The 12,961-nt window shown below is 46.6% G+C and overlaps 1 protein-coding gene across 3 annotated transcripts in view; it reads left to right on the forward strand.

The window, feature by feature from the left end:
- GALNT16 (polypeptide N-acetylgalactosaminyltransferase 16) overlaps positions 1–12,961 on the forward strand; it is a 128,708-nt gene that overhangs the window by 83,783 nt on the left and 31,964 nt on the right. For all 3 annotated transcript variants that reach the window (XM_043517469.1, XM_043517467.1, XM_043517468.1), the window contains 4 exons: positions 609–707; positions 7,399–7,466; positions 11,032–11,097; positions 12,204–12,325. In XM_043517469.1, the coding sequence (XP_043373404.1) occupies positions 609–707; positions 7,399–7,466; positions 11,032–11,097; positions 12,204–12,325 (355 nt within the window). The remainder of the gene's footprint in view (positions 1–608; positions 708–7,398; positions 7,467–11,031; positions 11,098–12,203; positions 12,326–12,961) is intronic.

The following is a 12,961-nucleotide window of genomic DNA, read 5'->3' on the forward strand; positions in this document are numbered from 1 at the left end:
TCCACTTAATTTTGTAGTGTAGACTTGTCCTCAGTTTGGAACATGTGTTAATAACACCATACAGTGGAATCTTATAATTTCAAAAAAAGTGTTGCCACACATATTTTATCAGGACAATAATGAACAGCGAATTATGAGTTTTCAAATATACCTTACATGACCTATTTTATACAAAGATGATTACAATAGCGTGTAGCATGTGGAGCAGGGGTACATTCTGTCACAGATACTTATTATCCCTGTTCTACACAGGGGTAAGCAGACTTTATTCAACACACTCAAGATCACACAGCAAGTCAGTGGCAAATCCAGTAGACCTGAGAACCAGTCCCTTGCTTGAACCACTAGACCTCACTCACTCCTAGTATTGTCGGTCAGACTGCAGTACTGTCAGTGTCTTTTTCTTTTTAGTAGTGGCTGAACTTTTATCCTATTGTCCTTCTTAACCCCACTGAGCTCAGCAGAGGTTCCCATGGTAGGCAGGCAGTGTGGTGGTTGCAACCCGTATGCCACACTCGGCTGTTTTTCTTTGGGAAATTCCAGGCATCTCTTGCAAAGGGCTGCTGTGTATTGTATCTGGTTTGAATGTTTGCCCTCCCATGTTTCAGATGTGCCTCTGTGCACTATGATGCAGACCTGCCAGCAACCAGCATCATCATCACCTTTCACAATGAGGCTCGCTCTACCCTGCTCCGCACAGTGAAGAGGTAGGTACCAGTGGGAGAAACGGCTCTTAACCTGCAGGAAATTGTTTGGTTGCTGGTCCAGGGATCTGAGGTGGCTCTTGGCAGTAAAGAGCAGGGCAGAAAAGTCCCCAAATGCAGTGCCCCCCCCCCAGGTGGTTTTTGATCTGACCATGAGCTCAGCAACCAGCACCAAGGCCAGGAGGTTGGCTAGGTGCATGTGTCTGCAAGAGTCATGCAGGGAACTGTGTGTGTCAGGGAGGCAGTTAGACAGGGAGTTTGAGGGAATTGTTAGCAGCAGGGAGGAGGCTGTTTGGGTTAGGCCCACAAACACTTTCAAGGGGCAGCCAGGCAGGGAGTGTGAGGGAAGCTGAAGAGAAAACAGACTGTTGGAGGTGCTTTCAGGAGGGAGATAAAGAAGTTGTGGCGGGGGGGGAAGGGGCAGTCTCAGAGAAGAATCAGCAGCTAGGTCCTAGCTGGGTCATATATTGTAGTAATGGTTCACACTGGGATGCAGCAGGAGTCTATTTCATGGGAGGAGGGAGGCGCACAGACGGCATGTCTGAGTGTTTGGAGTGAAAGGTGATGGCACTGAAGTCTGATGGAGGCTAGGCCCCGTCACCAGATACAACACTTGGAATCACTCACTAATGGAACAGCACTCGAGTCCATGGCAAATCCCTGGCTAGGCTTGTGTGCACAGCCCCTGCCAACCAGATGCACCCCAGTCCAACAATATATGTGGCTCTCTCCCCTCAGCTACAATGGTAGCCAAAAGCAAACATGTGCATCAGGTGGAGCGGCTCTGAGTGTGGGAGTAGCCCCAAGCAGATGGGAGCGTGAAAATATCTGCTGCTATTCATACAGAAAAGAAATATTTCCACCAGCTCCTTTCCTTCCCCAAATCCCTTTCCCTGCTGCAGAGCCCAGACAGGTTCACTGCCTTTATTTTTCCAGAGCCTGTGCCCTCTGCCCTCTTTGAGATACCAAATACTCACTCAAAAGCTCCCTGAAGCAGGCAACCAGCCCAGGGAAAAGCCTCCCTCTCCTGTGGAGACTGGCCGAAGAGAAAGAACAGCTCAGCTTGAAGGTCAGCTAAGGGTACCTGTAGCAGGAATGCAGTATTCATTGGCATTTGTTCTCTCACTGAGTCCCAAGGACTTGCAAAAGTTTGCTTTGTGAATAAATAACGGACTCTTTCAAGTGTGCCAGAGCTGGACTCATGGATAGAAGGCTGGCTTTCTAAGTCTCTTCCCAGTTTGGGGCCACCTGCTTTCCAGAGGTCTGAATGTGCCAGGCTGGGCCTGAGTTGTGTGTATAATTGCTGCTGAGTTCGCCTACCCAGGCAGTGCACCCACCACTGTGTCATTATGGTAAAGCACTTTGGGATATATTAAGTATGAAAGGGACTCTTCTAGTCTATTTATCACTTGTTGTGAATCTGCAGAGGACCACAGTGATATTAAGCAAGGGGAAGCATAAAATTGCATCAGCTACTTTTTTTTATGGCATCTGGTCAGGCTTCCAGAACAGCTTTAGGTTTAAAATTGCAGCAGGTGTGTGGGGCGCAGGATGATAATTAGAGCTTGATTGGTTAGATGACTAATCAAAATTAACCATTCAAGGAGCACCTGTTGAAAGTTCTATGTAATTACATGGTTATAACAGAGTACTTATTTTTTCCTAAACAGAACTTAAGTGATTTTAGTTGCACTTTGGGGATGATGAATGAGAAATTGGGAATGAAGGAGAATAATTGCTGAAAATAAATGACAATAAGGACATTTTTAAAAGCAGCCATTGGGTTGGGTACCAAACTTGCCATTTTGGGCCTGATTTTCAGAGGTGCTGAGAACTTGCACTTACAGTTGACATTCATGGGAGCTGTCGATGCTCAAAACCTCTGAAAATAGGGCCCAGATATCTCAAGTTGGGCATCCAAAATGGTGGCTGCTTTTTAAAATTTCAGCTTTGCACTAGGTAGTTTTAAGAAGAACTACACAAGGGTGGTACCACTAATTCGGCTGAGACTGGTGGGAGCCTTCCTGTAGACAATGCTTCCACAGCCAGATGCATTTTTACCACGTGTTTAAATTGTCTACACAGGGGATCCCATCAGGGCTAACACAGATTCAAGTGAATCGGTGGCACTGTTGGAAGGAATTTTTTCCTAAAGTTCCCTAGCATAGAGAAGACTGTTGTGTGCATGGCCTTGTGATTTGTTTAGCAGGCAAATGCTGCCGGTTCAAGGCGTACAACATGTTTAGGCCACAAGGATTTGTTTTCAGCTTAGAGGTAGCTGAGGAGAAAGATGCAAAGTCTGATGCTTGGATAAAGAGACCAAACAAGAGACTAAATGAGAGAGGGAATGCAGAAAAGAATTAGAAATAACCTGTATGCCAGGAGCTATTAAAGTGGCATCTTAAACAGCTTGCCTACTGGCATCCTTTGAAGTGCAGGAGATATCTGTGCTGGTCTGCTTGATATCTGTTGCTTTGCAGGAGACAGTTGTCACTCATGAACTGTTTTCTCACTTGACATGTCCTGCTCTGCAGGAGATGGCTATCGTTCATGGACTGCTTGCCTGCTTGGTATCTCTGCCTTGCTAGTCATTAAGTGAAATTACCAGTTTCTGCCATGCTGGCCACTCTCACTGACACAATGAGGCCTTATATGGAGGGAAAACAACAGCTGTGTTGTCTATATTTTATTTACTGATTTTTAGGGTGTGTGGATACCATTTGTCTGTGAATACAAATGTATGGGTGTACATTTGCTGTGTAAGATAACAGGGCTGTCAGTAGTTCAGTGCCCATGCTAAGTGATTGTGTAAATTCTGATGGAAACAATGCTGTAGAATACAAATGTATTTTGTGCAGCACCTTTCATACAAGCTGCATCCCAATATGCTTTGGCAAATTCAATAAATAAGGGCAGTTAAAGAGAGAAATTCAGGGTAAAAGAAGAAAGGGGTGTATTTTCTGGTGAGATTTGAAATGAAATGGAGAGTCTGTGAGCCAGAGAGAGAGAGAAGAAGGAGGATTATATAGATGGTCAGATCTGCAGAGAAGACTCTCACATCAGCATTGCTGATACATCCATGATGAGGCAGCGAGAGGAAGCTGATGCTGAATAAACAGAGGGAGCAATGAGAGGAGTAGAGAGACAAGAAATGCATAGGGGGGAGGGAGGAGAACAGACTGAAGTTGGTCCATGTTTCAGACACAAGGAAATTTAGAACTGGATTTTGGAATAGTAGTAATGTTTAGCTCTTTTATAGCACCTTAAGAACATAAGAATGGTCATACTGTGTCAGACCAAAGGTCTGTCAAGCCCAGCATCCTGTCCCCCAAAGTGGCCAGCGGCAGGTGCCCCAAAGGGAATGAACGTGGATCAAGTGATCCATACCCTGTCACCCAATCCCAGCTTCTGGCAAACAGAAGCTAGGGACACCATTCCTGCCAATGCTGGCTAATAGCCATTGATGGACCTATCTTCCATGAATCTATCTAGCCCCCTTTTGAACCTTACATGTGAATTAACATTAACTAATTTTCATAGCACTCTTGTGAGGAAGAGAAATATTATTCCCTGTTATCTACACTGGGGAAATATTGGAAGTATTATAATCCCCATTTTGGAGATGGAGAAAATTAGACACAGAGAAGTTAAATGTCTTGCTGGAGGCCACACAATAGGTTAGTCGCAGAACTAAAATTAGAACTCAGGAATTCCTGACTCCCAGCCCTATTTGCAGTCCACTAGACCATAGTAGCTCTAATGAGGAAATCAGTGGAAGTGTTGATGAAAAGGGTGTGATGTGTTTGTTTCCTTTTGCACATGTTGGAGTCTGGAGATCTGGAACTTGTGGACAAAAGCGTTGTGGAAGTTGTAGTCATAAAGGTGAGAGGAGGAGAACGCAAAGACAAGGATTTCAGCAGAGGTGGGATCAGGGAATACGCAGGCAACACTGTAGAGGAGGCAGGAAAATTTAGATGATAGGTGGGGCTAGACCAGTCTTGTTAAATATTTTCTCTAACAAAGTGGTAAACTGCCTGGAGCTGGTTCTCCACTGCCTTTCGGCTTGGGGTCACTGACACCTATGAAGAGAAGATACAAAATGGTACCATTTTGATTTGGGTGCATTTTACACTCACTTTACACAGCTGTGAATTACTACACAAAGCACAAGGTAGTCCTGTACATGAAACTGCAAATGACAGTGATTTGGGAGAAGTTGCAATCATCAGAGAAAACAGAAAAGTAATGCTATGGGATCCAGAGAGGGTTGAGATGTGAACCAGATGTAGCAAATGAGATCTGACTTGGAAAAAATGCAGGCTGAGACATCTAGGGAAATATAAGCTGAAACACAAATATTCATGGGCAGGCATGTGGAAACATAACTGTGAAATAGAGTGGGATGAGATAGTGAACAGCAAAGCGGTTATGTGTTTGCAGGGTGAGATAGCAGTAAAAGAACCACTGTAACATTAGGCTCTGTTAGCCTAGATGTGGTGGTTTTTAAATAATAATCTCACACTCCTCTCCTCTTTATGGCCCTGATCCAGCAAGGGACTTGAGTAGGTGCTTAACTTTAAGCATGTGATTAGTCCCCTTGAAGACTGGGAGTTTGTTCCCTGCTTAGGGGGCATTATAGAAGAAGGCCTGAGTGGGCAGAGGAAGCAAAGCGGTTGGTGAGGCCCGCATTGTTGACAGAGAAAAGCAGGTAAAGGGAGACATAAGGAACGATGTAGATCCAATTGGAGCTGCGCAGGGGCTTGAAGGTAAGGATGAGAAGTTTGAACTGGCTGAGGGGAGTAACAAAGTGCTAGGGGAGGGATTTGAAGAGGCGGGGGAGATGGTGGGATTGACAGGTGAGGAAGATAATTTTAGCAGTTGCATTTTAGACAGATGGGAGGGACTTGGGAAAGCCAGAGAGTTCTCTACACCTCCCTACCAGAAAGATATTGACAAGTTAGAAAGTGAGGGGTTAGTGTCAGTGACATAGCTACAGTGGTGCAAGTGGTGCAGTTGCACCAGGGCCCATAAGGTTATGGAGGCCCAACCAGACAGACTGTTGCTCCAGCACTGCATCTGGCACATGGAGTTGCAATGCCACTTGCTTAAATTTGGCCCCACCTCCCCTCCAGTACTGCTCAAGTTTAGTCAGGACAGGGGTTGGCCGGGCCAAATTCGCGTGAGTGATTTTGCCACTCGACAATGGGGTCACAGAGCCACTCAGGTGTGATCCGGCTGCGTCTCTATCATGATAATCCAAACCTGAGTAATGTTATGACCCTGTGTGCCTGGTCACATCATTACTCATCACTCAACTTTGACCCGTACAGTGTGAATGCTGGGTAGGTGATGGGAGCCAGCATTGCTGCTGAATGGCCAGGTTTGGGAGGAGCTGCCGTTGCCCAGGATGGGAACAGAGTGCTGAGTCAGCAGGGGTGCCAGTGAGTGGCCAGGAAGATCCTGGGGGTGGTGGGTGAGGGGGGGGGGAAAGTGGTTGAGAGAGAGTTCGGGGTGGGGGTGAAATTAAGAATGGGAACGTTTTGGCTGAATATCAGGAAAAGCTGAGTGACAGTTAAACTTATAGGGCTGTGGAACTGTCTCACCCAAGTGATGTGACGGAAGTCCCGTCGTGTGGGAATTTGGATATACAGTACATTGGACAAAGCACTAGAAAATGTACTGCCAGCAGCAATCCTGCCCAGGTCACTGTATGACCGAATAACTAACCCTCAGCAGGGCTCTTTACCTCTTATAGGTATGGAAGGAGAGAGGCAGTGCAGTATGTAGCGGGATGTGCAGTACCACAGGTACTGGGCTGACTGCACCTCCGACCCCTCCTAACCTTGTTGAGTGCATCCCTCCCGGTCCCAGACCTCTAGCCATCACCTACGTCTGAGTGGAATCGTGATTCTCACATTCTCAGACCAAGCCCTGGGTTGCGGCCCCCTGATATTAACTGTGATTACTTCAGCAGGTTTGACTTTTGTGTCCAGACCCAGCAATTCTCCTCCCTTCTCTGGAGCAATGGCAATGGCAATCAATGACCAAACAGATTCCTTAAAGCAAAGTATTAGCTATTTAGAACTAAAGCATTTCAGAGGAAAAGAGATTTTAAAGCAATAAAACTAAGCTTATTTTCCCTAAGGCTTACTGGTCCCTGGATGTGGGGAGCCCTGTGTCAGCCTGTCTCCCTAGACAACTGTTGAGAAGTGACTCCCTCTTCTCTCCCTGAGAAGCTCTGCTTAACTCTTGCCCTGTAGTTTTTCAAGTATATGTTGGGTTGTCTTTATCTAGATCTATTGTGTTTCTTTGTGGTTTGCTGTTCCCACAGCCCCCTGTTAAGTTAGATCAGTAAAGTCATACAAGAAATTCTAATAACCCACCATCTTCTACAGTGAGTTTACCTCACTGAACAGGTCATGGACAGTATTCATACCATTATCACATATCAGTATTCACAAAATATATAAAAATCAGCTTCTTGTCCATCATACCCAGGTTTAGGGTGACGAGACAGCAAGGGTGAAAAATCAGGATGGAGGTGTTGGGTAAAAGGTGCCTATATAAGACAAAGCCCTGAATACTGGGACTGTCTCTGTAAAATTGGGACATCTGGTCCCCCTACTCAGGTTACAAACAGTACAAGCAAAAGCCTTTGTTTAATAATGATGAGGTCCTTCTTGGATTCCTGCAGTGTTATGAACCGCACCCCGGCCAATCTCATTCAGGAGATCATTTTAGTGGATGACTTCAGCTCAGATCGTAAGTATCAATCCTCCCTCTCTTTCTTTTGCTTTTCTCTCTCTCTGATTTTCTCCTTCACTCACTCTGTTCTCTTTCCCTCCCTCTCAAAGGTTCTCTCTCTTGCTCTCTTGCCAGTTGGCAAAAGAAGAAAGAACAGGGAAAGGACAGAGGCTTTTCTGCACCTAGTTTAGCTTTCACCCATGGCAAAGAGGCCGTGTTTTCCTCTTTCCTGTTCTCCTTGTGTGAGGTTGGTAGTTCTGGCCAGGTTGCCAGAGTACCCAGTCTGGTCCCATTAACCACCATTTTATGTGGTGTTTAGCCCAAATATGGTGAGTGGTGTAGGCCAGTAGTGTCTGATTACATGGGTTAGAGCAGTGGTTCTCAACCTGTTTATTATTGTGGGCCGCGTATGGCCAGCGCCCCAGCCCACACCCAGAGACCCCTCCACAGAGTGGGGCCAGGAGCGTACTCCGCTGCAGGGCTGAGTGGAAGGGCAGTACCAGACTCCGCCGTCATACAGGGCAGCCTGGCAGCCCTGACCCAGCCATGCGGGCCTTGAAGCTTTTAGCACACAGCTAGGCCGCAGCTATGTGCTAATTGGGCCACATGCGACCCGCGAGCAGCAGGTTGAGAACCACTGTGTTAGAGAGAGAGAGAGAGAGACCACAGAGAACTGTTGCAAACTCTCATATTCAACAGACAGACTGGCTTTTGCCCTAGGCCCAGGCTGGGATTGTCATGTAGTACCTGGGGGTAGTGAGATTTTGCTTCAAGAGGCACCCGACCTCCTCCAGCAATCTGGTGCCAAGCAGGAGCGTATGCTGCATGATCCTGGCTCGTTCCACAGACTAATGGCTGTGCCCTAACTCCGCCATGCCACTTTTTGGGTAATTCATTCCCCTAAAGGCACTAGGAGATAGTAATATATGCACTCCCCTGAGCACAGGGCTTGCATTTGTTCCTGGCTGTTGTATGACGGGGTTGGGGTACAAGGGGCTTCCACAACGGCCCAGGAAAATCTAGCACCATGTTTATTATAATAATTAATTACATCTTCAGACTATTATTAGTTTTTTATAGCATTTTGTAGTGAATGTCTGCAGTGCCCCTGTGAGTTAAGGAAGTGATACTGGCTGCATTTTACATAGAAATAGCTTTGCCCAAAATTTTCAAAAAGTGGCCACTGAGTTTGGATGCCTGAGTTCCTGGGTGCCAGCTTGAGACTCCAAGAGCCTGATTTTGAGAAGTGCTGAGCACCCACAACTCCAATGGGAGGCAATGGGAGCTGTGGGGCTCAGCACCTCTGAAAAGCAGGTCCTAAGTGTCTCAAGTTGAGCACCTGACAATTCAAACCCAGACTCCGTTGCCACTTTTCCAAATGTTGGCCTTGAGCAGCTTGAGGCCAGATTTTCAAAAGAGCTCAGCCAGAAACTCCGATTTAGGCCTCTAAATAAATGGCAAGATTATCAAAAGTGTCCATCTCCCAGATGTTCCCATTATTCTCAACGGTAGCTCTAGAGTGCTGAACACTTCTGCAAATCTGGCCCTTGGTGCCTCGGTTTCCCCAAGAGGTTAGGGTCAGAACTAGGACATGGATTTCCGGGCCCACTCTTGTTACATTCCTGGCAGGTGAATAACCTGAAAAGAGATTCTTGCATTCACCTGAAATGGACCTGTCCAGTGCTGGGACACAGTCTTCCCTTGTGATGTCCAGCAATATCTCAATAGTTTTTTACTCAAGAGCTCCTGCCACTACATTTGAATGATACAGCAGCTGCCAAGCTGCCCACAGAGGAGCAATATTTCAGACTGTGTGTCCTTGAAAATGGAAAAAGAGATGCTAAGAGAAGCACTTTGGCTTGTGGTCTTAGCGTCTCTCTCCAGAGCACTGAGGCTGGGGGAGGATGATGACAAGCAAAGGGCTCTGCAAGATGTAGAAAAGTGCATGGGATAAAAGAGCTGCTTGTGGGGGGAGAGAGGTGGAGAGGGCTCAGGGGAAATGGGCTTGTGATGGAAACTTTTGCCCCAGTGATATCTGTTAGAGCAGGACTTGCCAAAGTGTGGCCTGTGGTCCAAATGTATCCCACAGAGTTCTAGAGCAGTGGTTCCCTAACTTTAACAACCTGTGAACCCCCTTCAATAAAATGTCAAGTCTCATGTACCCCCTCCTAAAAAGGAATATTTCCAGGGATTTTCTCCTTTACCTGAGTATAAATTATAAAAGCAGTGATCTTGGAAATATAAAATTGTTTTTTTTGACATGCTTATTACACACTAGTTATTATTAATTATTATTTTTCATTACATTATGAAAATGGCAACACTCTTCCAAGATCTCACTTTCATAGCTTGTTTCATTTTGAATGAACCTTTTATAAGCCAAGGCTCCTGTGTTTCATCAAGGAGTATCAGATGTGAAACAGCATGAAGGTATTTAAGAAGCCAACTCAAAGAGTTCCTCCTACACAAGCATTCAGGTCTTGAGCAGTCCAGGGAAACAATGCACGTTACAACAAAGCTTAAACTTGTTTTTCGTAATAATTTTAAAAACCATACGAGCTGCCTATTTAATTTTAAAAACTGCAAAAAATATCCACCTCCATTTCCATTCCTTATAAGGAGTCTTGAAGTTTAAATCTCCTGAGTGTGATAGATATGCTTGCTTTGATCTGTTTAGCTCTTGGAAGTCCAGGGGCTCCGGGCTGCTGGCCCCATGCTGCCCGGGGTCCCTATGGACAGCTCTGTTCACCATTAGGGAATTTTTTCCCAAGAACCCCCTGTAACATTTTGCAACCCCCCAGAGGTCCATGAACCCCAGTTTGGGAACCACTGTTCTAGAGGGAGCCCTGTGCCTTATCTCCTCTTTCATATGGAGATGTGGCCTACATGGCCCAGCATGCATTGCTCCACCGTGAGCTGAGCAGAAGGTCCCTCTTACCAGATGCAGTCTGGGATGTGCAATCTTGGTGTTCTGTAATGTACTTCATTTAATGCAAATTAGGTGTGATGTGGGTTCCCAGCGAGTTACCAGTCAGACATCCCTGTATTAGACAGTGGAAAAGTGTCCCCAAGAAAGATGGTTGAATCACCATGGCTTGGATTAATTAAAACTAAGCTGAAAACTATCCCAGAGAACAGATTGTAGGGAACAACCTTGCATGATCTCGTGGGTGGAGGAAATGGACTTGATCACCTAATAGAATAGGTCTCTTTCCTCCCTAGCTTCTTGGATTCTCTGCACTTGCTTCCTGATGTCCCTCAGTTTCTCCTGCTCTCAATTCTACACCTACAGCGTATGCCCCTTTGTTCTTCTGCAGTGCTGATCTCGAACTGGCTGCAGCCTCAGCCTTTCAGCGCATCTGGGGAGCTTTGGCTCAGCAGCCAGGGTGGAGGACTGTCAAGCGAGCAGAGATCTCTTGGGTACACTTTAGACAATGGGATTAAGGAATCAGGTTGATATTAGTGATATTAAATGAAAGCAGCGCTTTCCCTGCATGGAGATACATGAGAGCAGTTAATTGGAGCTCTCCACTGAAGCCAAATAATTCATGCATTTGTGCCAAATGTTTTCTCCTTTACTAAGCTGAGGACTGCCAGCTCCTTACCAAGATCCCAAAGATCAAGTGTCTACGCAACAGCCGGCGAGAAGGTGAGTGTGGAAAACTTTGCAGGTACCATCTGCTTGCAAAGTCATCTGCCCTCCACTCCCCTAGATGGTATTTCTCATGGTTACAATTCATACTCACAATACAGGTGAAGCTTTTATTTCCCAATCTGGAGGCTTTGGCAGAGAGAACCTGGGTTATCAATCTTCATGCTTCAGGGCATTTGTTGTTGTTTTAAATATTTAAGTTATGGTAGTGCCCACAGTCCCCAGTCAGGATCAGGACCCCATTGTGCTAGAAACACATAGGTAGACATGGTTCCTGACCTGAGAGAAGAAGACAATCAAATATACATTATATATACACACAGAGTTGGGGAAAGCTAATATTTCATATATATAATACACATACAAAACGAAATGTTGACTTTCCCTAGCTGTCCTAACAGTCCTTCCGCCCAGCCATTTTGTGCTGTCTGATTTCTTATAGCCATCACAGCACAAGTGGGTCTTGAGAAGGGATTTGAAGGAGGTGAGGGTAGTGGCCTTACATGGCATCCCAAGCATCAGGGGGTAGTGTGGAAGATGGGGAAGCATTTGTGGGAGAGACTGGCATCATAAAAGAGAAGAGTGAAAAGCAGTGAAGGGCCCTGAAAGTCAGGACAAGAAGCTGGAGCTCAGTACACTGGAAAGGGTGAGGGAGCTAGGTGAGAGATTGAGAGATGGGGGTGATTGAGCAGAGTGATAGGCAAGGAAGGTGATTGTAGCAGCTGTGTTTTGCATGGACTTGAGGGCAGTGATGTGAGTGTCAGGGAGGCTGAAGAGGAGGAGGTTCCAGTAATCAAGACTGGAGGTTTAGTAGTGTGGACAGAAAAAAAAAAAAAAAAGCCCATGCTCCCTAGCCTGTCTCCTACTCCTGTGGTGGCATGGACCTGGCTAAGGCAGCTCTATGCCATCTGGGGAGGCCCCACTGGTAGGGGTACGTTTATGACCCATTTACACTGTTAGAGCACCAGTATAAATGGCTACACAAGGTGCAAGGCAGTGGAGAATTTTTATTTTCTCTAAGTTGTAGAAGTTCAGGGCTTTCCCTCCCTTATCTCCCCTTTCTTTTACTCTCTGGCCTTTCCACTGCCTGTTCCTCCTCTTAGGGCTGATTCGCTCTCGAGTGCGAGGGGCCGAGGTGGCGACGGCTGAGATTCTCACCTTCCTGGATAGTCACTGTGAGGTGAACAGCGAGTGGCTACAGCCAATGCTTCAGAGAGTGAAAGAGGTGAGACCCCTTCCCCACGTCATCTTTCTCTCCCCACACAACTCCTGCCAGGATTTAGCTGCTTTTTTCCTGGCCCTGCCAGGCAGCTGATAGACAGCACCTTGCACATTGTGAGCTTCAGCATTGAGGGCAAGCACCCAAATGCCTCCTTGTCCAACTCAGATGTTTTTAAGAGGAGTATGGAGCCTAAAATATTCCATGCAACTGGCACCTGCTGTGTATTACCTGGACTCTTACTGCAGGGCCCCAGCACTTTCCTGTTGTGGGGGCGGGGATATTCATAGATGGTAGGGGAGATGTGTGAAAATCCTCGTGCTGCTGACTGCTACTTTAGCCTTCCGGGATACCTCTTCCACGTCCCCTCACATGTAGACAACAAACACAACCTCTGCACCGACTACCGCTCCCTTTCCACAGCCCCCTTCCAACTGCTGAACCTCTCCCCTTCCCCCCCCACCCCGCCGCCCAAACCCTCCTGCTATTAACACCCTCTGCAACAAGCACCGGGCCCACAGAACCACTTCCCCATGCAAAGTGCCCCCAGGGACTTTCTTTCTGAGGTTCATTGGAGAAAGGATTAACCCCAGGGCAGACAGAGTGGAATCTCAGACAGCAGCGTTGGCAGCTCTCGCCCTG

Source organism: Dermochelys coriacea, chromosome 6, assembly GCF_009764565.3.
Source record: "Dermochelys coriacea isolate rDerCor1 chromosome 6, rDerCor1.pri.v4, whole genome shotgun sequence".
Lineage (NCBI taxonomy): Eukaryota > Metazoa > Chordata > Testudines > Dermochelyidae > Dermochelys > Dermochelys coriacea.